Below are 24,927 nucleotides of genomic sequence, written 5' to 3' on the forward strand. Positions count from 1 at the left end.
GGAAAACTGAGCAGCCATTTATTTTGGGAGACTGTCAAAGATTGATCACCTAGTGCTCTCATTTGTCTTTCACTTAACCTACTGATTGAATTCATGGCAGAGAAGCTTAAGTGTTGTTCACCAACATTTTGGTACTTTGTTGACACAAAGAAACATAGACAACAATAGGATGTGAACATTGTTGTTATTTTTTTGTTTTTTGTTTTAAAAGCTTTGTTTTCTTGAGTTTCCTTTTACTGAAAATTAGCAAACATATTTTTACACATAATACCATGACACCCGATGAATGAGCTAAAACAAATGTGCTTTATACTGTAATCTTTTCTCTTTAGACATTTGGAGATATGGAGGGTTCTGGATTGCAGGTATGTTTTAGCAATCAGCTAATCTGACACTTGATATTATTGGATATTATAAATAGATATTATTATCAATAGTAGTAGAAGTAGTTATGGTATAGTTAAGGTACATGTCTTCAAATTTGTCTCAGATCATATTCTAACCATGATGGCAAAAAGTTATTATAGGCTTTCTGACATTAAACCCTTCTCATATAAAGCATCAACAAATCTGATGGCAAGATGCTGTATCTTGGCAACACTTTGGCATATTAACAATCTGTGCATGTCCCTTTGCCTCCCATGCCCTTTCTAAACTATTTCAATATGGTGACAGCACCACCTATTGGTCAAAAGTCATGGGGAGAGCTGGGCACAACCTAATGCTTTTTGACTTTCTCAGTTTGTGTAAATCTACTTAGGGTTCAGAGTATTTCTTTTTTTTTTCCACATTCAATTCGCACATGTCTTTTAGAAATATGTGGCTTTGTTTCATTAATACAGTGTATACCTTTTACTTTATTGAGATATAAGTGATAGGTGGGGCACATTGTAACATGTGAGGGGCACATTGTACATGACAAAATAAAATATTTTGTCAATAAAATACAATTATTCTCTTCTTTTTTTTCATATAAAATTGCATTTTTTTAGAAATTCAAAATGAAATCATTTTGGAGTTTGACAATGAACACAATGCAAAACACAGCTATACAGCATTGGTCAAAACAATACAGGCACAACAAAACAGATGAAGAAACTTAATCAGACATTCAGAAAAACACAGAGCTGAACAAAACACTCCCCTCCCTCCACTCACAGCTCTCACAGAACAGGAGATAATTAGACGAGCCAGTACAAATGCTGTAAATTTCGTGAAATAATATTTTCTAAATGTTCAGGTTCTTCCTCTCAGCCTTTATTCGCATTTTCCCCCATGGTTTCTCAACAGAAATTCATAAAAGTTGATCATGCCAATTATATTGGTAACTGTATAGAATAGCATAGTTCTAAGAGCGGGGCACATTGTAATGCAGTGTTACAATGCACCCTATCTGCGCAACTGGAATTTAATCTTGGTTAGTATATTCTGCTAGTTAGTGAATATCTAGTTGGATACAGGCACAACAAAACGTTTTGCACAACAAAACAAAAAAAGATGATTTCTTCATCTGAATATCAGTTGGATATCTAAACTGCTAAATAACAGACTGGAGATTTAAATACTGTCAGATTTGTCTAATTTTAAATAAACACAAAAAATACAGATGAAAAAATAACTTAAGCAATTTACTTTTGCTATTAAATGCTAAATAAATGTTAAATAAATGCTCAGTGATATCTCCTAAAGATTTCTGAATTTTTGCACATTTTTTTTTTCTATATTGTCGATATGGCAACTATTAAATACACTAAGTTTCATCATGCTAGCATTTGTGGAAGTATTTAAACCATGTGTGATAACTAACCCCCCGCGTTCGTTTGTGTCCCGCTCACCCCTACTATGCAAAAGTATTAAGTAGTTTTAATTTTTTTTTTATTTAATCACCATTTTGGATTCTGTGTTCTAATAAATTCAGCAGATCTGCTGATGTTACGTTTGGCTCTTTAATTGCATTTTGCAGTTATATTTCAGTATGTTCTCATCTTTTCAGGACTTATGTTGTCCTTCTGGTCCACCTGGGCCTCCTGGGCCCCCTGGGCCCCCAGGGCCAGACTGGGGAATTGGATCAGAATTAGAGTCCACTGAAATTGGCCCCACTGGTCCTCCGAGACAAAATGGGTCCACTGGGCGTCCTGTAAGAAATCCTCCCCTCATTAATCCCATGCATTTTAAAACCTTTGTTAGAATTTTGTTTATCTTGCTGTTTATTCTGTTTTTTATGACTCAGGGGCCCCCAGGTCGACCGGGAAAACCTGGTCCTCCTGGTCCCCCAGGCCAAAAGGTAAAATAAATCTTACAATTATTTCCATATGCCTAATAGTAAAATTAAAGACAGCAACATATTTTTTTCTTCTCTCTTTTTTTTTTTAGGGAGACTGTGGTGAGCTTGGCTTGCCTGGAGTTGCAGAGGGAAAGGTAAAACAAGTGATGCTAACATATTTAATTAATCGGATTTTAAGATTTGATCACAGAATACTGAGATATGACATATAAGAGTTCAGATGCAAAAGCCTATAAATGCCATCTGAAATTTTCTTCTAGAATGATAATTTTTATCAAGCTTGTATATTTAAGTTCAGTAATTTCACTTAAATGGCAATGCAAATTACCTATTAATTGTCATTTAAGTGAAATTACTGAACTTAAATATACAAGCTTGATAAAAATGATCATTCTAGAAGAAAATTTCAGATGGCACTTAGAGGCTTTTGCATCTGAACTCTTCATATACAATCAGACATTCACATATGTCAGAAGCCTTTTCCATTGGGAAGTTAAACTACAGTATGTTTTTCTCCCTTTAGCAAAGCTCCTCCTCTGCTTTCTCTTTTTTTTCCAATTGGTTTCCTTCCTGGGAGACTAGTGGGACACAGGTATCTTAAAGTCATGCATGACAACAAACTAACTGCACTGGGTGTGGTGTCACAAGAACTTTACTAATGAATTAAAGTCATTAGCTCACTAAAGACAACTTTTCATAGTCAAATATTTTTTAGTGAGTGCGAGTGAATCAAACATTTCAGACTTACCTTATTGTTTGACTCTGTTCTTATCTCTTATTGTGTGAGGCTTGCTTGTCCTTGTCATACATTTTCACAACACTGAGACAATTGAGGACTGTGCACATAACCTGCATTACACTGTTTTCTTGAATGATATTTACTGTAGTTCAGTCATGATAACTCTCTGAATAAATTTTAGCATGGCAATGGATATGGCAGTTTAGTGTATTTGGTCTTAGCGGACTAGATCTTCTTTACAAATCATTTGTTTACAACCAGATCAGCTTTGCAGATTGGCCAAGTCATATGATTTTACTTAAAGGAATAGTTCACTTTAAAATGAAAATTCTGTCATCATATACTCACCCTCATGTTGTTTCAAACCTGTATGAATTTCTTTCTTCTGAATTTCTGACTTCCATAGTATATTTTTTTCCTACTATGGAAGTCAATGGGACCCAGAAACTGCCTGGTTACTGACATTCTTCTAAATATCTTCCTTTCTGTTCAGCAGAAGAAAGAAATTTATACAGGTTTGAAACAACATGAGGGTGAGTATATGATGACAGAATTTTCATTTTAAAGTGAACTATTCCTTTAAGTGAGGCTTCATTATGTCGAAATTTCAATGTTTAGCTGCTAAGGGATGTTGATTTCAAAGTAAAACCATGAACCAGAGTGTAATAGATGGTTTTATCTGTTCTCAGGTTGTTTAATATACCATATTCCTGAAAATTATAGTCTACTTGTTAAGTCTGACATCATGCACCACCATTTCTATAAGAACGCAAACAACAAACAGTTCTGATATACACTTATGGTGATCCGTAATACTACCAAAAAAATCGTGATCCTAAACTTTATCTCTAAAGCAAAATCTTTTTTTATAAATAGTTAAAATGTTGGTGTCTGGGATGCAGTGACCATGATTTTTTAAAAGCTTAGCTTAAATGTGTGCTATAAATAAACGGTGCTCATAAACAGCTGTTAGAACAGTATTCTCTATTGAAATGAAGTGGAGGCTTAACCCAAAAACAATATTCGATAAGTCATGACTTAACAAGAGGATATGAGGATCTATATATCACAGTGTCATGTGTTGCTTCAGTGAAGTGAAACGACACAGGAGAATATGAAAAAAAAAAAAACAGTCTTTAATCCAATAATCCAGAACAAGAATACTCAGGACAACTATCAACAACGTAAAACTCACAACACCGAACAAATAACAGACAAAACTCAAGGCTTAACTACTCTGGGAGGGTAATCGACTGAACAGAAACAGGTGCATGGCACTAATTAACAGCCAAGGAAACTAACAAGGGAACACAAGCAGGCAAAACAGGGATAGAACTCAGTGAAAGCAAACCCAAACTGAACATGCATGTAACACAGGCCCTGTTGTACACATAAGGACATTGGCTGGCATATTACCTATCAATGACCAGTTTCATGACTGAACTTCAAGTCAATTGACTCACTTTTTAAGAATACCTTTGTACAAGTCATAAATCCTCCCACCCCATTTCCTTCTCTGCAGGGTCCACAGGGTTCATCAGGGATCCTAGGGCAGGAAGGTCTGGCTGGGCTGCCTGGGCCCATGGGACCTCAAGGACCTCCAGGGCCCCCTGGACCCCCTGGACACGCATTCCGAATTACTGTAAGTTACTTAATTTTTTAAGTTCAGCACCATCTAAACCTTTGATCTCAGGACCATCACAAGAGCTGTGCAGTCACACAGGACTTTGTGCCACCTGGGGGCTTAACACATGATCTGCCATATCCACTTTTTGTGTTTTTTCAGACTGATGGGAAAGAAAAAGAAGTTGCTCTTCAATACATTCCAGGAGTCATGGGCCCACCAGGTCCACAGGTAACTGTGCACTGCTGTTACATTATCATCACAGCACAGCACCACAGTGTATATCCCACCTTATACCTGTTTATTCTTTTTATTTTTTCTCTGAAGGGGCCTCAGGGGATACCTGGACTACCGGTGAGATTTTGACAGTTGATAATGTGAAATCCATGTTGCCAAATTATAATCTACTCAGGACCAAAGTCAGTTATCTTTAAACTCTGCAGGGCACACCTGGTTTCCCAGGTATTCCAGGCCAGAAAGGCGATGAAGGTCAAAGAGGACGAGAGGGAATCCCAGGGTTAGATGGCTTTCCAGGAAAAATAGTGAGTGAAAGTTGACTAGCTTGAAGATCAGCTTTCAATGTCAAAATTGTAACTTTTAAAAAAATAAATCTTTCAATTTGACAGGGGCTAAAGGGGGAAAGAGGATGGAAAGGTGACAAAGTGAGTGTTAATTTCTAAAATAATTATGATTTGAGGACACTTTTTAATGCTAGGTGTAGAATCTCTATTGCTGTTTTTCTCATCTCTCAGCAGAGGTGCTCAACAGTCGTATCCAGTTTAACACTGCAAATTGTCTGTGGATCTAGGCAACAACTGTATAATAATAATAATAATAATAATAATAACAATATCTATATTTATGTTTAGGGTGATCCTGGTCGTGTTCCAGGGCCTCCAGGACCGCCAGGGCCACCAGGTCCTCAAGGAAAAATTATCTATATTAATGGCAGTGTAAGTGTTATCAAAAAAGATAAACCCTCAAATGACTTTGTATAACTCTACATAACACTTTACTAATCCTTCACAATTTTGCAGTTCTGATGCTAAATGATCTAAATAACATTTAATTTCAGAAGAAGGAAGAATATGGAATTCCTGGACCACAGGTGAAAGGCATTAATAAATATTAATTATAATAGCTCTTCCATAACATGAATATTTAAACTGCATGCTGTTCAATATTGAATGTCCCAGGTAATTCTGATTTGCTATTTACATATCTTTACTGCATTATATTGCATATGGAATCACACTCCAAGCATTGTGTTTTTGTCCTTGTTTTATTAGGGAGAACCTGGTATAGCTGGTCAGGCAGGATTTCCTGTAAGTTTTTTAATGTCTAACTTATAATTTTGTTGTAAATCTAGTAAGCTGTGTGCTGTAAAATAAGTGTTTGGTAAATCACTTGTATTTTATATTTTGGATAACATCCATTTCTACCACAGCTGGTGTTATTATCCTCACCTAGAGTCATTTTTCTTATTCTAACGGTTATAAACTTTAAAAGATCACAATCAAAGGTGTGGATTACTTTGGGCAAGCTTTGAAAATAAAAAGTCAGTTGGGCCAAACTGAAACTTTCTGTGAGAAGAGAGAAATGTTTTATATGAACTGTTTTTTTTATATATATATATATATGTTTTTAAAGGGACCAATGGGTCCAAAAGGTGATCGGGGCGAACCTGGGCTACCAGGAGACTCTATCAAGGTAATCTGTTTTTCCCCTTCTGTCAGAACATATACAACCTGAAGTAACAGAATACTACAGGGTTCCAGAAATTCTGATGTACAAATACTGAGCTTGTTTGAATAAAAAAACGCCTTGGTTTCGACTGTAACCTTGTTTCCCTTAAGAGGGAACTCGTGCTGCGTCAAGATTGACGCTATGGGAAGGCTCTGCGTGATTGCATCAGGAAGCATGTGTGAAATCAGTCCAATGGCGGTATAGCAATGGCAATATAGGCGGGTGACGTCATGGTAGGAAGCTATAAAGCGCACCCAGACCAAACATTGTCAGCTTCTGATTGTCAGGCCGAAGCAAGTCCATCACAGGCATAGAGGGTGACGCAGCGTCTCGCTCCGAGGTTACAGTCGTAACAGAGGCGTTCCCTTTCAAGGGAACTCACGCTACGTCGGGATTGACGCTATGGGAACGTCTATAAATCAGGCGAGCACAACAAAGACAGAATCACCTGGGACCCAGGGGTGAAGCCCAAATCTAGGTTGTAAACCTGACGAATGTGTGGGGAAAGGACCAGCCTGCCGCATCACACACTTCTTGTAGGGATACCCCTATTATAAGGCTTACAAAGCCACCATACTACTCCTGATCCAATGCACCACGATCAAACAACCTCTGGTGTTATCTTTGTGGTTTTCCTTGCGCTGATCACAATGTCTCGTACTTTTAACCATTAGTCTTGGGTTAACTGCCTAATGTTGACACGTTCTTCCTTCAGCTAGGCTCATCTTTATAAGCTTGTATGGCCATAAAGTATTTAGCTGAGGGGGGGTTTGTTAGTTTGCTCAGACTGAATGAGGTCTCAAATGGCAGATTGTCTGATTTAGATTCCTGCATGTTGATCCGGAGTTTCTATGAAATTCTGCTTTTTGATTAGTCTGAAAGATTCATTTGGGTCTGGTTCATTTTCAAAACCTACATATGTTTGGCAGAATTGAGGGAACCAGTCTCTCAAGGCTGGTCTTAGGTGTTACTCGAGTAACCAATTTGATGTACTGAAGTGGTGAACTGGCAGGGAACAGCCAAACTGATTGCTCTTAGACCCTCCTCAGAGGGGGGCGAGCATCCCTGCACCGCTACGTTTCCAGGCAGACACTGAGATATGGGCTCACCGGACACCACTGCACCCCGAAGCACACGAGGTGGCGGGGTTGGCAGAACGGCCCACTGAGGGCACCAGAGGGAAACTGGCACCGTACAATGAGGTGTTAACCACTTCCTCCCCCAGAGGGGACTGCCCTCAGAGGTCTGCCACCATTGGCGTCAGGACCCTTCGCCGAAGCCTTTTTTTTTTAGATAATGACGGTCCTCAGATTTGTCTTACCCCAAGACAACTTTGGCTGAGACAACTAAAGCAACCAGAATCTTGAGACTGGTTAGACTAGCATAGCTCGAGAAGCCAATCCGGTGCACTGAAACAGATGACCGGCAGGAAAAACCCTCTACAATGCAAGTGAATCACTCACATATGCGACTAAATCTTCATTTTGGGCAACTAAATAATATCTATCAGTAGCCATTGGCTAATATATTCTTAGATTTTACTTGCCAATGTGTGTATTAGAGGCCAAGTATAAGTTTAGCAGAGATATATTTTCACACACAGATAGAGTTTCAAGTCGTCAATCGATCTACTATTTCATGCTTTCATACTATTTCTATGTGCAGCAGATCTGTATTTGACGTACTGTAAACTCTATTGTGAAGGTACACGACTCGCCGTCGCTTTGCTGAGAGCGCTGTGTTTCTCACACACACTTAAAGAGAGAGAGAGAGAGAGAGAGAGAGAGAGAGAGAGAGAGAGAGAGAGAGAGAGAGAGAGAGAGATAGAGATAGAGAGAGTGTGAGTGTGTCTTACATACCACACAGAATCGACACGCTACGTGTAAACGATATTCTTTGTTGTATTTTCCTGTCAATATAATGGAGTTCATTGGAATTATTCAGCTTTTAAGAACAAGCAGAAAATATGCCGGGAGTGGACGGAAGTAATGGGCAAACGGCATTCTTATTGGCTGGCACTCATCCCTGTTCTGATTTCAACAAATTAGTTTGAGTGAACGCTGACAATATGATTAATGTTCATGAACCCATCTGCTCATCAATCCTTAGTGCGCTGTATATTGTTATTATTATTAGTAGAATTGTTAGTATTACTATCTTTTAATAATAATTACAATTATCTATTACTATTATCTTTTTTTTTTTTACAGAAACACTGAATGACAAACAATATTTTAAGCACCACCACCAGTCCTAAGTTCAGTTAAAATTACAAATATGCATTCTTACATGGTGACCAAGTTTTAGTTCTAATTACTAAAGTTATATCATTAAATAGTGCTTGAATATCATAATCATAATATAATGCTTGATTGACTGATGTTAAGAGTGTACCTTCAGATATTTAAAAAGCTGTGTCATTTTACCAAGATAAGCTGATTTGGTGGAATCACATATATGTATATATATATATATATATATATATATATATATATATATATATATATATATGGTGTAGTATATAATAGAATATCAGTCTGGTGAGTAACTAAAAAAAATGACTAGCCAATGGTGATTCTATTTCCAAGGTGTGCGTAGAGGGTTAAGGAAACAACCGAAACTGACCCCTCTTAAAACCTCCTCCTGCGAGTCAGACACTGAGACTATAACTCGCTGGAGACCGCTGTGCCCCAAAGCACACAAGGTGGTGGGGTTGGCAGAACGGCCCCTGAGGGCTCGAAGGGAGATGGGCACCGTATAATGAGGTGTTATCCATTTCCCCCCAGGAATTTCACCATTTATTTTCTCAGAATTAAATGCAGCCAAAGATCAACCAGACAACTAAACACGGTCCGGATGAAATGCTGAATAGTATATTAATACAGACATCTAACTCCTCAAAGATCAGATGAGTATATATATTATTTAATTTCTTAAATGCAGCCAAATGTCAACCAGACAAGTAAAAACGGTCTGCACAAAAAGCTGAATATAGTGTAGAAATACAGACATCAAAATCAGATGAGTAGACTTATTTAACATTTAATTCCTCAAAATTAAATGCAGCCAAAATCAACCAGACAGAAAACTCGGTCTGGGTGAAAGGCTGAATATATTTTCATACAGACATATAACTTACAAAGCCAGACAAATATTTGCATTTAATTTCTCAATTAAATGCAGCCAAGACACAAGCAGACAAGAATACATGGCCTGAATGACAGGCTGAATATTCATATTATAATCTCAAACACAAAAAGAACCAAAAATAATAAATAATTAATTAGTTTGCACACAATCACAGGAAAAAGAGAGAGAAGGAAATTCCTGTTTGCTCAGTTCCCTACGCATATAGCCTATTGCGGACCGGTAATCTACACATTGCCTCAGCTAATGTGAGATCCGAGCCACTAGATTCTTATTGCAGCCCCGTAATCTACGCGCTGCCTCAGCATACGCGAGATCCGAGACCGAGTCAAAGAATCTTTATTGCAGACCCATAATCTACGCGCTGCCTCGGCAAACACGAGATCCAAGCCAAAGAATCTTTATTGACTTTATTCCCTCTGAAAGAAAGTCAACAGGAGCAGAGTTTAAACTCTCGATAGTGCATATCTTACACGTCGGGAATTTATGAATGAACACTGTCAGCCCCCTTTTACTAGAGATGACATGCGTGCTCCACACTCCCAAACAAACAACATTCCCATTCATAATGTAGCGAGGGCAGGGAAAAACACACAATCCAAAATGATATTTGCTATTATGGACAAACAACAATAAATAGACAGACAATTTCACACAGAGCGCTTGCTGAAGGCACAGAAGCTGACAATGTTTGGTCTGGGTGCGCTTATAGCTTCCTGCCTTGATGTCACCCGCCTATACGCCATGGGACTGATTTCACACGTGCTTCACAACGCAATCACGCAGAGCGTTCCCATAGCGTCAATCTCGACGCAGCGCGAGTTCCCTTGAAAGGGAAATTTGATTCCCTTGATCTATATATGTGCATTTAAAGTTCATTTCAATTAAATTAATTTATTTGTGTAGCACTTTTTACAATACATATGGCTTCAAAGCTAGTCTTACAGAAATTACAATTTAGAGTAGTCTGTTATCAGATGTGACTGTGTCCAAGTAATGTCCATATGTACAGGACATTGTACAGTTCAAGAAAAATGTACAGTTCTAAGAAAATACAAATCCTGTAGTTAGCTAACATGTATTAATTTAGGCAGAAACAATGAGCTCATTAAAGCAATTATTACAAGTAGAGATCATAATGATCACAATATATAGAAAATTTGGCAGTTGTGAATATTGATTTAGAGTCTTTTCAGATTTTAAGTCTTTTTCATTTTCTTTTTCAAAAACATGGTCATAAAAAAGAGCATTTGAGATTGGAATTACAAAATTTTAATTGGTAAAAGTTAACAGAATGATAATAGAATTTTCATTTTTAGGTTATTGACTGTAAATGCTTTTATCATTCATCAGCTAGAAAAAAACAATATGTTCCTCTGTGTAGTTATCATTATACTGTAGTTAGAAAGATTTTTAAAAAACCAGGACAGCGGTCAACAGCAATCCGGCTCTGGTTTTAGTAATGTTTAGAAGATGCTATCTTTATACAACAAGCATTTTTTTTTATACTTTTTTTTAACATTACATTTTGTTCTTTTTTTTAGGGTCAGAAGGGTGAACCTGGTCTAATCTATGACTCCAGTGGTAGCCCAATTTATATGGGAGGGCTGGCTGGACAGCTGGTGAGAAATCTGCAGCTGTCATTCAGATGGATTTGTTTAGAACAGAACTACTAAACAACCATAGCATTGTTAGACAATTAATGTAGCTACTCTCTGTTTTAGGCCGAGCCAGGACTTCCAGGACAAGAGGGACCTGTGGTGAGTCTTGCTGAGGAATTTGTTTACCTGCACCATGGACCAATTGAGAAATATAATGATGATTGTTATAGATATGCTGATATATTTTCACTCATTAGGGACCAGTAGGACCACCTGGACCAAAAGGTGAAATAGGATTACCAGGCAGATCAGTGAGTATCTCTCATGCTGAATCAAAATCATCTACATTTTCTGCAATTTTACATTTTCTGAAAAAACATTTTTGAAAGAGCAATATTAATTAACTACATGAATTTAGTTTAGGATTAGGGAATGGTTTAGGGTTAGTTAATAATAAATGATTAATCTCATGCTGTCTAACTTTTTTATATTTCAACTGGTCAAGTGAAATTTATTTGTAAAGTGCTTTCTAGAATACACATTGTTTCAACGCAGCTTTACAGCTTTACATTACATACTGTTATTTGCTTTACCAAACAGTAAGATTTAGGTCTGGGCAACATAACGATATATATTGATGATACGAGTGCTCCTCTGGATTAAGATCTAGCTATATTCTATTTATAGTGTTGTTTAACAGACAAATCAGGGCCGCAGTGACTCGGGCACATGTATAAGTTTTCAAAGGCAATTAAGCAATTTAAATATTGGTCTGTATTATTCTATTAAGAGATTTAAATGTTAGTTGGTTTTGTTGTAAGTGAGAGTAAGCAATTCCCAAAAAGTATTAATGAAAATAAATAATAGATAAAAAGTCTGAAAAGTGTGATACACAGGTACACTGTAGTGTAAACAGTAGTAGTTTAGTAGTAGTTAAAATAGGTAGCTGCTAGAAAGTCAACACATAATGGTTTAATAATCAGAGAATGTAAATTTGCCAAAACTTAGTAGAACGGTCCCAAATCCCTCTCATTACTAACACAAAAATTCTATGCAGTCCCATTATGAATAGTTATCATGTTTAACTGAAATTCAGCATGGTCATGGCCGGAAAAAAAAAAAAAAATTAATGGGCATGGCCACTTTTAAGTAAGTAACTTAAATTGCCTATAACACAGTGACATAATTTTTGTGTACATGTGAAAATATAAGCACCATAAAAGACAAACATAAAAATGGCTCTAACTATTGCCCATTGGTCTAATAAACTTTGTTGTTTGCAACTATATTTTAAATGCATTTTTATAATATTATATTTCTTAATCAGTTTTTGATCATTTGAATAATTTGGTATATTCTTGATTCTTCACAATATTCTTAATCAAAAAGGGTCGACCTGGTCTAAATGGAAAAAAGGGGGCAAAAGGTGATTCAGGTGGAGGATATGGTAATGGCTATCAGGTAAAAAATTACTATGTATTTGGTTTTAATTGTTACTATAGAAGTACATATACTATATACTATAGATTTCAAACTGATTTTAGGGACCCCCTGGTCCACCTGGGCCACCTGGTCCTCCTGGAACTCCAGCTTCTGTGGAAAGATTTAATGTGAGTAATGAATATCTTGTAGGTTTATTTGCTATAAAAATAGCATGTGTACTGGCTCACAGTTTTTAATGTGATCTACTTTAAGGGTTATGATGATGGCAGGTCAAGGTTTCCCTTTGGTGAGTTGAGAATGAATCTGATTTGTCATTTTCCAATCCATATCACATTCCAGTTTAGTATAACATGAATACAGTGGCGTGCACAGACCTCCTCCGGGGCAGGGGAGGAAGGACCAAAAAGGGCACTTTTTTTAAAAACATTTATTTTTTAAATAAATCACCTGTATTTAAAGCAGTACCCGTCTGTCTGTTGTGTTTTTATATATTTTAATGACTTCCTCACAATTATTTGGAATATCTCGCTCGATGGAGAGTATGGAGCTTAAAATATGACAATATGATTTGAATTTGAATTGTGTAAATTTGAATTATTTACAAGTGAAATCTAATAAAATTGAATTTTAGGTGGTAGTTTAAATAGTTCTATTAAATTAAATAGTTATTAAATAGTTTCTAGTTTAAAACAAATATTGAACATTTGAAATTGAACAAATTGAAATGTTTTTATGGCTGAATTTTATAGACATGTACTTTCAAACAGCTAGTTTTTTTGTTCTGAATTCTTATACTGCAAATATTCAGTTTAAAAATATACAGATTCAAGTTTTCAATCAAGATGAAGAAATTTGGAACTTCAAATTCAGTTTTCTAAAATTCAGTCTCAAAAATTCAAACTCAAAAATTCAGATCTTACAGAAAGTAGGTCACAGGTCATCCACAGGGATCTCAGATAAGTCGAACAGAGCATTTTGGCTGCACTGCAGTAGTTTTCTGCCGCAAACGCGGTGGTGGTTCAAGAGAATCCGTGTATCTTTTGCTCAGTCGTTTTTTTATTTAATATTAAGAGTAGAAAAATGAGAAAATAGCTTGAGTATTAGATTTCTAATATTCTAGTAATAATAGTCCGCTGCTGCAGTTGCACGGAGCTTACAAAACTTAACGTGTGTATTGCAACTAGGCTACATTTCATTTTCTCATCAAACTAGACTAACGAATGGCTCGGTACAACCGAAGAGCCTAGACAGGGCTTTCTCTCTGTGTAGACCAGCAGTTGGTCTGAATTTGCTATAAACCTATACTGTAGCCTAGTCACATTTTATCATGAAACATGCTGTGATTTATTCCAAAGTGACTCAGGCATAATGCATTTAACGTTAAATAATCTAAATGTTAACTTTCAAAAGTAGGCGCGCCAAGAAGGCTATTCGCTGAATTTTGGTTCATTTTTGGTGAGCGCCAGAAAGATCTAAAGAGACCGAGACGCGCTAAAGCAGCGCGTCATGTTGTTTTATTTATTTTTCAATGGCATGATATTTTGTAGTCATTTTGAATGTACACAAATAAAAATATACATTTTACTGTTTCAAATGATGTCATATTATCTGTATGACTATAAATAACAGAGTATTAACAAAGTTATTTCCCAGGAGTGGAACAAATCCAAGTGATGGCGCTCGCACACAACATAGTATCAGTTCTGGCGTTGCTTCATATCGCAGACTGCTCATTATCAAAATGAAACACAGTCAACCAAAATGTGATAAAATGTGACTAGGCTACAGTATGTTTATAGCAAATTCAGACCAACTGCTGGTCTACACAGAGAGAAAGCCCTGTCTAGGCTCTTCTGTTGTACCGAGCCATTCGTTAGTCTAGTTTGATGAGAAAATGAAATGTAGCCTAGTTGCAATACACACGTTAAGTTTTGTAAGCTCCGTGCAACTGCAGCAGCGGACTATTATTACTAGAATATTAGAAATCTAATACTCAAGCTGTTTTCTCATTTTTCTACTCTTAATATTAAAAAAAAAAAAAAACGACTGAACGAAAAATACACGGATTCTCTTGAACCACCACCGCGTTTGCGGCAGAAAACTACTGCAGTGCAGCCAAAATGCTCTGTTCGACTTATCTGAGATCCTTTACTCTTGACCTACTTTCTGTAAGATCTGAATTTTTGAGACTGAATTTTAGAAAACTGAATTTGAAGTTCCGAATTTCTTCATCTTGAAAACTTGAAACTGTATTTTTTTAAACTGAATATTTGCAGTATAAGAATTCAGAACAAAAAAAATAGCTGTTTGAAAATACATGTCTATAAAATTCAGCCATAAAAACATTTCAATTTGTTAAATTTCAAATGTTCAATATTCGTTTAAAAAAAATCAAATTCAGAACTATTTAAACTACCACCTAAAATTCAATTTTATTAGATTTCACTTGTAAATAATTCAAATTTACACAATTCAAATTCAAATCATATTGTCATATTTTAAGCTCCATAGTATAGCAGCAGTAGGTCAGAGAGCCTCTCTTCATTACCAATGAAAAGATGTTGATACAATTAGAATGCATAACACATCAAACAAAAATAGGGAAATGATGATAATATTACTAAATATTATTTACTTTACCAAACAAAACAGAGAATCAAGTAGGTAATTATGAGGAATTCATGTTTAGTTATGTTGATGTCATTAAAGTGTTAGCTATCATGAAATCAGTAATGCTTTACAATAAGGTTTCATTAGTTAAATTTGTTAACAACATGAACTAATAATGAACTGCACTTCTACACCATTTATTAATCTTAGTTAATATTAATTTCAGCATTTACTAAAACATTATTAAAATCAAAAGTTGTAATTGTTAACATTAGTTAATGCACAGACTGTGACGTAACATGATCAAACAATTAAAAGTTGTATTATTATTAACTAAGATTAACAAATGCCTACAGTAGCCTAACAAATGTTTTGCTCATGATTAGTTAATGTTAGTTAATCTGAATAATAAACAAATGAACCTTATTGTTAAGTGTACTATGAAATCAAAGATATAAATTCCTTACAATTTAGAGCTGGACATGGACTTAAAATTTCCTTTCATGTATTTCCCCAAGCTAATAGCACTGGCCTTGGATAAAAACGAATGACATTGTCAGACTCAGAATGCGGCTGAAATTATACTTTTATGATTGTTAAGCATAACTCACATGCTGCCGCAACTTTTACAGTAGCATGGTATGATAAATGTAACTTTACCGTATTAGCTGCTGCCCGTGCAGTTTGAAGACTCGCAGCGAACTGCTGCGTACATAGCATAGCAGCAGTACATAACTGCTGCCCCCTCCCCCTCCCCCTCCCCCCCCCCCCCCCCCCCCCCCCTGCACGCCACTGCATGAATATGTATTTAAGAATTTAAGAATAGTTGTTTGTGATGAATCAGTATGCTCTTATTCCAAAGGAATGTAAATCTTCTGAAGAATGTGTAAGTTGCTTTTGGAACAGCTGCTAACTGAATAGATGTAAATATATCTCAAATTTCATTACTTCAGCTATCAAAGGGGACAAGGGTGAAAGAGGAGCATCTGGCATCCCTGGCTTGCCAGGTATGATTTATTGAAGCACCCACACTTTTTATAGGATATTCAGAGAAGTGAATATTATCTTCTTTTTTTTTTACTGTGAAATGTGAACATGACTTCATCTATCATGACGTGACTGTCATCGTTATCTGCCGTAGGTCTCACTACCACCTTTGACATTTATACGTTTAAGGTATGATGTTCCTTTACACACGTTTTCTGTTTACATGTAGTACTGTTTTGCTGAAAATACATGGTAAATGTACTGTATTATGTAATATGTTACGCTGTAGCATGAGATGAAAGGTGAGCGTGGTCCTAAAGGGGAGAAGGGAGAACCAGGAGGAGGTTTCTACGACCCTCGTCATGGTGGATTACAAGGTCCACCTGGAAGACCTGGACCACCGGTGACATAGCACAGACATGAAATGATTCCTCTCAGATTCTGAGTTTACCTTTGTTTCTTCTTATCGTCTAAAGTGGCTTACTTGACTAAATGTTAATTTCGCTATAGGGCCCTAGAGGTGAATCTATTAGTGGACCTCCAGGTCCCCCTGGGCCTTCTGGAGCCCCAGGAATTGGTTATGAGGGTCGCCCAGGTAGTCCTGGCCCACCAGGTCCACCTGGACCACCAGGATCATTGCTGCCAGGAGCATACAGACCCACACAAAGTAAGGAATCCACACTGCTACTCAACACATAAAATATATTTTGGGTTCCCAGGGATGCAGATTTGAATCTGACCTGCTTCATGTCCTGATCTCATTTCTTGTCTCTCCCTTTTCCAGTCTTCTCTCTTGCTGTCCTGTCCATTAAATGCAAAAGCTCATAAATAAATAAAAAACAACTTTTTCATTTTAACAACTTGATCCTTTAGCAATCAGTATTCCTGGGCCACCTGGACCACCTGGGCCTCCTGGACCCCCTGGACATTTATCTCGGGTGAGTTTTCACCACAGAAACACTGCTTGCTGTCAGTAGGCACACTGATGTAAACATCACTTATCTTTCTTTCAGCAGGTAGTGAGAAGTAATGGTTATTGTCCAAAAGTCCAAAAATAATTATTCTATGGACTGTCACTACATCAATATGGCACTATTAAAAAAAGTTAGAAATGACATCAAAACACCTCTAATGCACATATGTAATCTGTCACTTCTAAATGGCTGTGTTCCCAAGAAAATGAAAATTGCAAAAGTTATTCCACTATTCACAAATGGAAATAAACATAATTTTACCAATTATAGACCAATTTCATTGCTTCCTCAATTTTCAAAAATCTTAGAAAAAATATTTAATACTCGATTAATTATTAATTAATTAAATATAAACTGATTAATGAAAGTCAATATGGATTCAGAAGCAAAAGATCTACATCAATGGCTATAATTGATGCAACAGAAGAATTATCAAATGCATTGGACAATAAAAAAATTATCATTGGAATATTTATTGATCTGAAAAAAGCCTTTGACACTATCAATCACGCAATACTGCTCAAGAAACTAGAAAGGTATGGGATATGAGGGGTGGCTGGAAACTGGGCAAAAAGCTACTTAAGGGACAGAATACAATATGTGCAGATGGGTGAGTCCTCATCTAACTGTCGTGTAATTTCTTGCGGTGTCACCCAGGGGTCAGTATTGGGCCCTAAATTATTCAACTTGTACATCAATGATATATTTAACGTGTTTTGTTTGCAGATGACACCGACATTTTCTAATGACAATTATGATAAGGTTATTAATGTTGTAAATACTGAACTAAGGAATATTAAAAATGGATGGATAGCAATGAATTATCTTTAAACTTAAATAAAACTAAAGCCATATTATTTGGTAATTATAAAACAAAACCGAAAAAGATGATTGATATAGATGGGATACAAATTGAAAACGTCTCTGAAATAAACATTTTAGGAGTTACAATAGATAATAAACTAACTTGGAAAACGATACTCGGTTACTCACGTAACCTCGGTTCTCTCTAGAGAGGGAACGAGTATTGCGTAAGGAACTTACGCTACGGGAAAAGTCATCTTTTCTCGAGATACTGAAGCCAAAAAATTATCCTTAATTTTTCATAATTTGTCAACGCAGTGCAGCAGGCAGCACAGCAGAGCTAGAGCGGGCAATACTGCGTGCTCATTGGCTGCCGCGCGGCAACTGCTTAAGCCTACCAGTGAGCCCCGCGTGACGTCACGCCCAATCAGGGTGCGCGCGCCCTCGCGCGTCACAGCCCGCCAGAAGGGGCGACGTCAGAGCGTATAAAAACAGGGCACGGAGGCTTAATTCTCTGGTTTCTGTCGAATGAAGCGACATGAGCTCGAGGCGCAAGCACGGCAGGGAACGCAATACTCGTTCCCTCTCTAGAGAGAACCGAGGTTACGTGAGTAACCGAGTATCGTTCTCTTACGAGAGGTTCTCTCGTATTGCGTAAGGAACTTACGCTACGGGAACCCTTTGTCAACGCCGTGCGCGCCATGCATCCACACACAACTCCAGGGGGAGGGGACCCGGGGAGTGAAGAGTGGGGAGAGAGGTGGCCAGCAATGCGGGCCAACACATGTACATAAGCACCCGTAGGGAGAAACAGAGCGGCGCAGCCGGTCTGTATATAAAAGCTTTCCCTGAAAGTGCGGCTCGACCAGAAGAGTCAAATCTAATATCCAGCCTGCGAAGAGCAGGGCATGAACATGATTTTAGACTGCAAGAAGTTTAGCCTGCAGGGCGGGAACTTCCAGGTTATAAAACCTAACAAATGTAGACGGGGAGGCCCAGCCTGCTGCCGTACAAATGTCATAAATGGAAATCCCACTGGACCATGCCCACGATGAGGCAACGCCTCTGGTGGAATGAGCCCGTATGCCCAGAGGGCACTGCAGGTCTTTGGACGCGTATGCTGTCGCAATAGCGTCCACTATCCATCTGGATAGCGTCTGTTTCGAGGCGGCGAGACCCTTGGTGTGCCCACCAAACGAAACAAAGAGCTGCTCTGAGAGCCTGAAGGCTGCAGAGCGCGTAATATAAAGCCTTAACGCCCTGACAGGGCAAAGGAGGTTATTATCGACCTCGCTGGCTGCCGGCGGCAGGGCTGAGAGGGAGATAACCTGTGCTCTGAAAGGAGTACCCAACACTTTAGGGACATAGCCATGTCTAGGTTTGAGAATGACTAACGAGTCGTTAGGTCCAAACTCGAGACACGACGCGCTAACTGATAGCGCATGCAAGTCACCCACACGTTTTACTGAGGCGAGGGCCAGCAGAAAAACGGTTTTGAAAGTGAGGTATTAGAGACCCACAGAGTCTAACGGCTCGAAGGGAAAAGCTTTAAGGGCCTCCAGGACCAAAGACAGATCCCATATCGGAACCGAAGGTGGCCGCGGAGGGTTCAGCCTCCTGGCGCCTCGCAGGAAACGGGTAATGAGTTTGTTTCTTCCTAGTGCGCGGCCGCGCGCCGAGTCGGCGAACGCAGCAATCGCCGCAACATACACCTTGAGCGTGGAGGGGGACCTGCCCGCGTCCAAGAGCTCTTGGAGGAAGTTCAGAACCTGTGGAACCCCACAGGACTGAGAGTTCAAACTCTTCCCTGCACACCATTTGTTAAACACTGACCATTTAGACGCATAGAGCCGCCTCGTCGAGGGGGCTCTGGACTGCGAGGTTGTGTTAACTACCCCTTCTGGCAGATCAGCGAATATTCGTTGATTACCCACGCATGCAGAGACCAGCGCTCTGGATGGGGATGCAGAATTGACCCTCGGGCTTGAGAGAGACGGTCTCTCCTCGCCGGAATCGGCCACGGGGCTGTGTCTGACAGGCTCACCAGCTCCGGGAACCAGGGTTGGTTCTCCCAGTGCGGGGCTATGAGGAGCACTGCGCAGCGCGTTTCCCTGATCTTTGCTAATACCTGAGGCAGCATTGAGATCGGGGGGAAAGCGTACAACGGGACACTGGGCCAAACTTGGGCCAGCGCATCCTTGCTCTTCGAAAAGAACCTTTTGCACTGAGCGTTCTCGCTTGTGGCAAAAAGGTCCAATTTCGCTTCGCCGAAGCGGCGCCACAACGTCTGTACCGTCTGGCTGTGTAACGCCCATTCCCCTGGGGTAACATTGTCCCTGGACAGTTTGTCCGGGTCGTCGTTCAGGTGCCCGGGCACGTGCGCGGCTCTCAGCGAGCGCAGCGAGCCCTGAGCCCAGACCAAAAGGCGTTCTGTTAGAGCGCGCAGGGCTCTGGATCTGAGTCCGCCCTGGCGGTTCACGTAGGACACCACTGACATGTTGTCTGAGCGAACTAGCACGTGGTGTCCCCGCAAGTATGGGAGAAAATGCTTCAAAGCCTTCTCGACCGCTAACATCTCCAGACAGTTTATATGGAGGTTCCGCTCTGGGCCCGACCAGGGGCCGCAGATTGGTCTGCCCCCGTAAAGCGCTCCCCAACCCATGTTGGACGCGTCTGTCGAGACCACTTTGCGGTGTGAGATGACTCCCATTGTCACTCCCTGTCGGTACCATTCGGGCGCTAGCCAGGGCTGCAGGGCTGAGACACAGACCTGAGTCACGCTGACTTGAGCGCTGCCCGAAACCCACGCTCCGCGGGGTATTTTCGATTTCAGCCAGCATTGAAGCGGGCGCATTCGAAGTAAACCCAGCTGTAGGACCGCTGCGGCTGATGCCATATGGCCTAACAGCTTCTGGAAACGTTTCAGAGGGAGGTATCTGCCCTTTTGGAAGGATGCGGCGAGGTGTCGAACACAGCGCGCGCGCTGTTCTGACAGCCTGGCCGTCATCGCCACCGAGTCCAGTTCTATTCCTAGGAAGGAAATTGACTGACTGGGGATAAGTGAGCTCTTGGCCCAGTTCACCGAAAGACCCAGGCTTTCCAGATGACTGAGAAGCGCTATCTTGTGAGAGATGAGTTCCTCTTTTGACTGCGCTAGTCTTTCAGATCGAGAGATATGAACCAGTCCCTCGGGCGAATTAGCGCGAGGATCTGCCTGGTCGTAAGCATTTTGAACGGCCGTCTCATGAGAGCCCTGTTCAAATGTCTCAGATCTAATATGGGTCTGAGCCCACCGTCCTTTTTGGGCACGAGGAAATAACGGCTGTAAAAGCCCGCCTCGGTCAGAGAAGGAGGAACTCTCTCTATCGCCTTTTTTTTTTTTTTTTTTTTTTTTTTTTTCTTTTTTTTTTCGTAGCAGCTTCGCTATTTCTGCATGAAGCAGATGGGCTGCTTCTGCGTTCACTTTCATTTCGGTCCGGGCTTGAAAGCGCGGAGGCCGACGACTGAACTGTAGCGAATAGCCCTGTATTACCGTGTCCAGCACCCATGTCGACACACCCGGAATAGCTTTCCATGCATTCGCACTCATAGCTAGGGGTCGAATGGCCTCTGAGTCCTGCCCGCTGCATAGCGCGGGACGAGGGACCTGCAGTGGCGCTGAGACAGTGCTGCGAGACGGGGACTCGCTGATAGCAGTGACCGGCCGGATTGCGCTGAGAGAGCGCGCGTGAGTGTTTATAGCAGAGTGTGAACGCAGGGGAGCGGGCACAGGACTCTTTATTAAAACACGGCCGGTGGCAGTGGCGATATCTGAACCCTGAACGTGTGAGACAGAGCGAACAGCGTGTGGTTGTGAGCACTCGTGAGCGGGCACCTTTCCTACACTTAACACTCGAGCGGCAAGTGCGCGCTTTATGTGAGTGTGCTCTGTGGGGTACACAGGGGGAATTGTGCTTGTGTGTAGAAATGAACACTGGGTCGTGGGCATATTTACTACACTCAAACACCGTCGGCGTGAGCCGAATAACCAGAATTAACACTCTTTGCCAGATTTTCTGGGCCGCTGTACGAACAGCGTTTGTGTGCAGGCGAGCGAGTTGTATAACTGACTCATTGGCTGCAATACACACACTTTCTGCGTGTGAGAAGCTCGCCGCGAGCTTGGATCAGCGAACAGCATAAAAAAATTTGCTGCCAGAGCCGGGATCGAACACGGGTCTCTGGTGTGAAAGCCTGTTATTCTGCCACTGAGCCACAGGGGAAGAGTGCATAGGCTATCGGTTCGCTCGAGCATAAGAGAGTGCGGGTCATGTTTTTCGTCGGCGATAGCGTGCAGACGTGCGTGTATTATAACAGGCTCGTTGCTGCAACATTAACATTTTCAGCCGCCTAAACTCAGAGGGGGCTGAGAAACGTATGGGAATTGGAGAATGGCCCGGCCTCAGCGGGGCTACAAACATCTCCCTCCTCATTCCGCCGGTGAGTGAGGCACGCGGGGTGCTGAGCATTACTCGTGACCGTCCGCTCTGACATCCCTGAGAACGGCGCAGTTTGCGCGGGAAGCGGGGCGAGTAGCCGGAGCGTCGTCATGTTTTGCAGGCGAGCGTGTAAGGTAACAGGCTCGTTTACTGCAATATTAATATTTCCAGCCGCCTGAACTTAGAGGGGACTGAGAAATATGAGAGAAAGGCGGAAGCCAAGCCTCGGTGGGACTCGAACACTCTCTTTCCTCCTATCACCGGCGAGTGACGGACGCGGGGACAGTAGCTTTCTTGTAACGTAAAGAAAACTAACCCCGCGACTGTCAGCTTCTGCAATCCCTTGTGAGCGGCGCAGTCCGCGCGGCTCGAACAGAGGGAGAGAGTGCGGGGAGAGCGAGTAGCCAGAGAGCGTTATCATGTTTGCAGGCGTGCGTGTGCTGTGACAGGCTCGTTTACTGCAATATTAATATTTCCAGCCGCCTGAACTTAGAGGGGACTGAGAAATATGTGAGAAAGGCGGAAGCCAAGCCTCGGTGGGACTCGAACGCTCTCTTTCCTCCTATCACCGGCGAGTGACGGACGCGGGGACAGTAGCTTTCTTGTAACGTAAAGAAAACTAACCCCGCGACTGTCAGCTTCTGCAATCCCTTGTGAGCGGCGCAGTCCGCGCGGCTCGAACAGAGGGAGAGAGTGCGGGGAGAGCGAGTAGCCAGAGAGCGTTATCATGTTTGCAGGCGTGCGTGTACTGTAACAGGCTCGTTTACTGCAATATTAATATTTCCAGCCGCCTGAACTTAGAGGGGACTGAGAAATATGTGAGAAAGGCGGTAGCCAAGCCTCGGTGAGACTCGAACACTCTCTTTTCTCCTATCACCGGCGAGTGACGGACGCGGGGACAGTAGCTTTCTTGTACGTAAAGAAAACTAACCCCGCGACTGTCAGCTTCTGCAATCCCTTGTGAGCGGCGCAGTCTGCGCGGCTCGAACAGAGGGAGAGAGTGCGGGGAGGGCGAGTAGCCAGAGAGCGTTATCCTGTTTGCAGGCGTGCGTGTGCTGTGACAGGCTCGTTTACTGCAGTATAGATATTCCCAGTAGCCTGAACTAGGAGGGGACTGAGAAATATGTTAGAGATGGAGGTTAGACCGGCCTTGGCGGGTCTAGAACACTCTTTTCTCCTTTCGCCGGGCGGGGGGAGGGGGGGTAGCTTTCTTGTAACGTAAAGAAAGCTAGCCCCGTGACCGTACGCGTCTGCGATCCCTTGTGAGCGGCACGTTTTGCGCGGCTCGAACAGAGGGAGAGAGCGAGCCCCGTAATCATCCGCATCTCTAACACACCTTGTGAGAGGCGCAGTTGCGCGGCTCGACAGAGGGAGAGAGAGAGCGGGGAGTGGTGCGAGGCATTTGAAACAACGCCTCGTGTAAAGATACATCAGTAAAACACATAATGAGAAAGGATATATCGCCGGATAGCTGAGCTGGCACGGCAGGCTGAAGGCGGCGAAGATTCGTCCGGCTTCCTCAGGCTGTCCTAGGCTGGCTCGTTGCTGGTTTCGACGGCGACGGCTTCTCTCAGAGAGCAGCGATGCGAAGAGCTTCGCTGAAGAGACAGAAATCAGAGAATTAAGCCTCCGTGCCCTGTTTTTATACGCTCTGACGTCGCCCCTTCTGGCGGGCTGTGACGCGCGAGGGCGCGCGCACCCTGATTGGGCGTGACGTCACGCGGGGCTCACTGGTAGGCTTAAGCAGTTGCCGCGCGGCAGCCAATGAGCACGCAGTATTGCCCGCTCTAGCTCTGCTGTGCTGCCTGCTGCACTGCGTTGACAAATTATGAAAAATTAAGGATAATTTTTTGGCTTCAGTATCTCGAGAAAAGATGACTTTTCCCGTAGCGTAAGTTCCTTACGCAATACGAGAGAACCTCTCGTAAGAGAACTCACATTAGACATATGAAAACCAAAGTCTCCAAAAGCTTTGCAATAATAAATACAGCCAAATATACTCTACCATACTTAACTTACTCCGTTGAAGTATGGGGAAATAATTATAATAAGTTATAACTCAATACAGTCACTCCTAATCTTACAAAAAAAGGGCTAAACGTACACAAGGCTGAATATCTTGAACACACAAATCCACTTTTTCTCAAATCAAAGTTATTAAAAATAAAATTCAACAAGGCACAATTCTTATTTAAAGCATTTCACAACCTATTACCTCCTAACATACAAAAGTTATTCACACAGAGAGAGCAGTTGTACAGTTTGAGGAGCTATGAGAACTTTTCAATACCAATGGTCAAAACCACTAGGAGGAGTTTCTGTGTGTCTATGCGGGGTTAAACTATGGAATAGTCTGGAGCTTGAACACAAACAATGGTCAAAGCATTCACCAGTTTAAAGCACTCTATAAACAGAAGGTCTTGTCACAGTTCGAGGAGGGCGGGGCTTAATCGTCTGGTGATGTATTCTTAGGCTGTGTTATCTCACCTT

The 24,927-nt window shown here is 41.1% G+C and overlaps 1 protein-coding gene across 6 annotated transcripts in view; it reads left to right on the plus strand.

Annotated features, from left to right (window-relative positions):
• The window catches only part of col18a1b (collagen type XVIII alpha 1 chain b), a 130,632-nt gene that overhangs the window by 96,813 nt on the left and 8,892 nt on the right, over positions 1 to 24,927 (plus strand). For 5 of the 6 annotated variants that reach the window (XM_079883343.1, XM_079883338.1, XM_079883339.1 and 2 more), the window contains exons 9-33: positions 333 to 365; positions 1,994 to 2,137; positions 2,231 to 2,284; positions 2,374 to 2,418; positions 2,808 to 2,876; positions 4,546 to 4,665; positions 4,810 to 4,878; positions 4,975 to 5,001; positions 5,091 to 5,189; positions 5,274 to 5,309; positions 5,517 to 5,600; positions 5,723 to 5,755; positions 5,937 to 5,972; positions 6,298 to 6,357; positions 11,085 to 11,162; positions 11,265 to 11,300; positions 11,399 to 11,452; positions 12,531 to 12,602; positions 12,686 to 12,751; positions 12,837 to 12,870; positions 16,148 to 16,201; positions 16,336 to 16,370; positions 16,471 to 16,584; positions 16,692 to 16,848; positions 17,055 to 17,119. In XM_079883343.1, coding sequence (XP_079739469.1) covers positions 333 to 365; positions 1,994 to 2,137; positions 2,231 to 2,284; positions 2,374 to 2,418; positions 2,808 to 2,876; positions 4,546 to 4,665; positions 4,810 to 4,878; positions 4,975 to 5,001; positions 5,091 to 5,189; positions 5,274 to 5,309; positions 5,517 to 5,600; positions 5,723 to 5,755; positions 5,937 to 5,972; positions 6,298 to 6,357; positions 11,085 to 11,162; positions 11,265 to 11,300; positions 11,399 to 11,452; positions 12,531 to 12,602; positions 12,686 to 12,751; positions 12,837 to 12,870; positions 16,148 to 16,201; positions 16,336 to 16,370; positions 16,471 to 16,584; positions 16,692 to 16,848; positions 17,055 to 17,119 — 1,674 coding nt within the window. The remainder of the gene's footprint in view (positions 1 to 332; positions 366 to 1,993; positions 2,138 to 2,230; positions 2,285 to 2,373; positions 2,419 to 2,807; positions 2,877 to 4,545; positions 4,666 to 4,809; positions 4,879 to 4,974; positions 5,002 to 5,090; positions 5,190 to 5,273; positions 5,310 to 5,516; positions 5,601 to 5,722; positions 5,756 to 5,936; positions 5,973 to 6,297; positions 6,358 to 11,084; positions 11,163 to 11,264; positions 11,301 to 11,398; positions 11,453 to 12,530; positions 12,603 to 12,685; positions 12,752 to 12,836; positions 12,871 to 16,147; positions 16,202 to 16,335; positions 16,371 to 16,470; positions 16,585 to 16,691; positions 16,849 to 17,054; positions 17,120 to 24,927) is intronic. The other variant, XM_079883340.1, reaches the window with a different exon arrangement.

This window comes from Squalius cephalus (assembly GCF_949319135.1).
Source record: "Squalius cephalus genome assembly, chromosome: 10".
NCBI lineage: Eukaryota > Metazoa > Chordata > Actinopteri > Cypriniformes > Leuciscidae > Squalius > Squalius cephalus.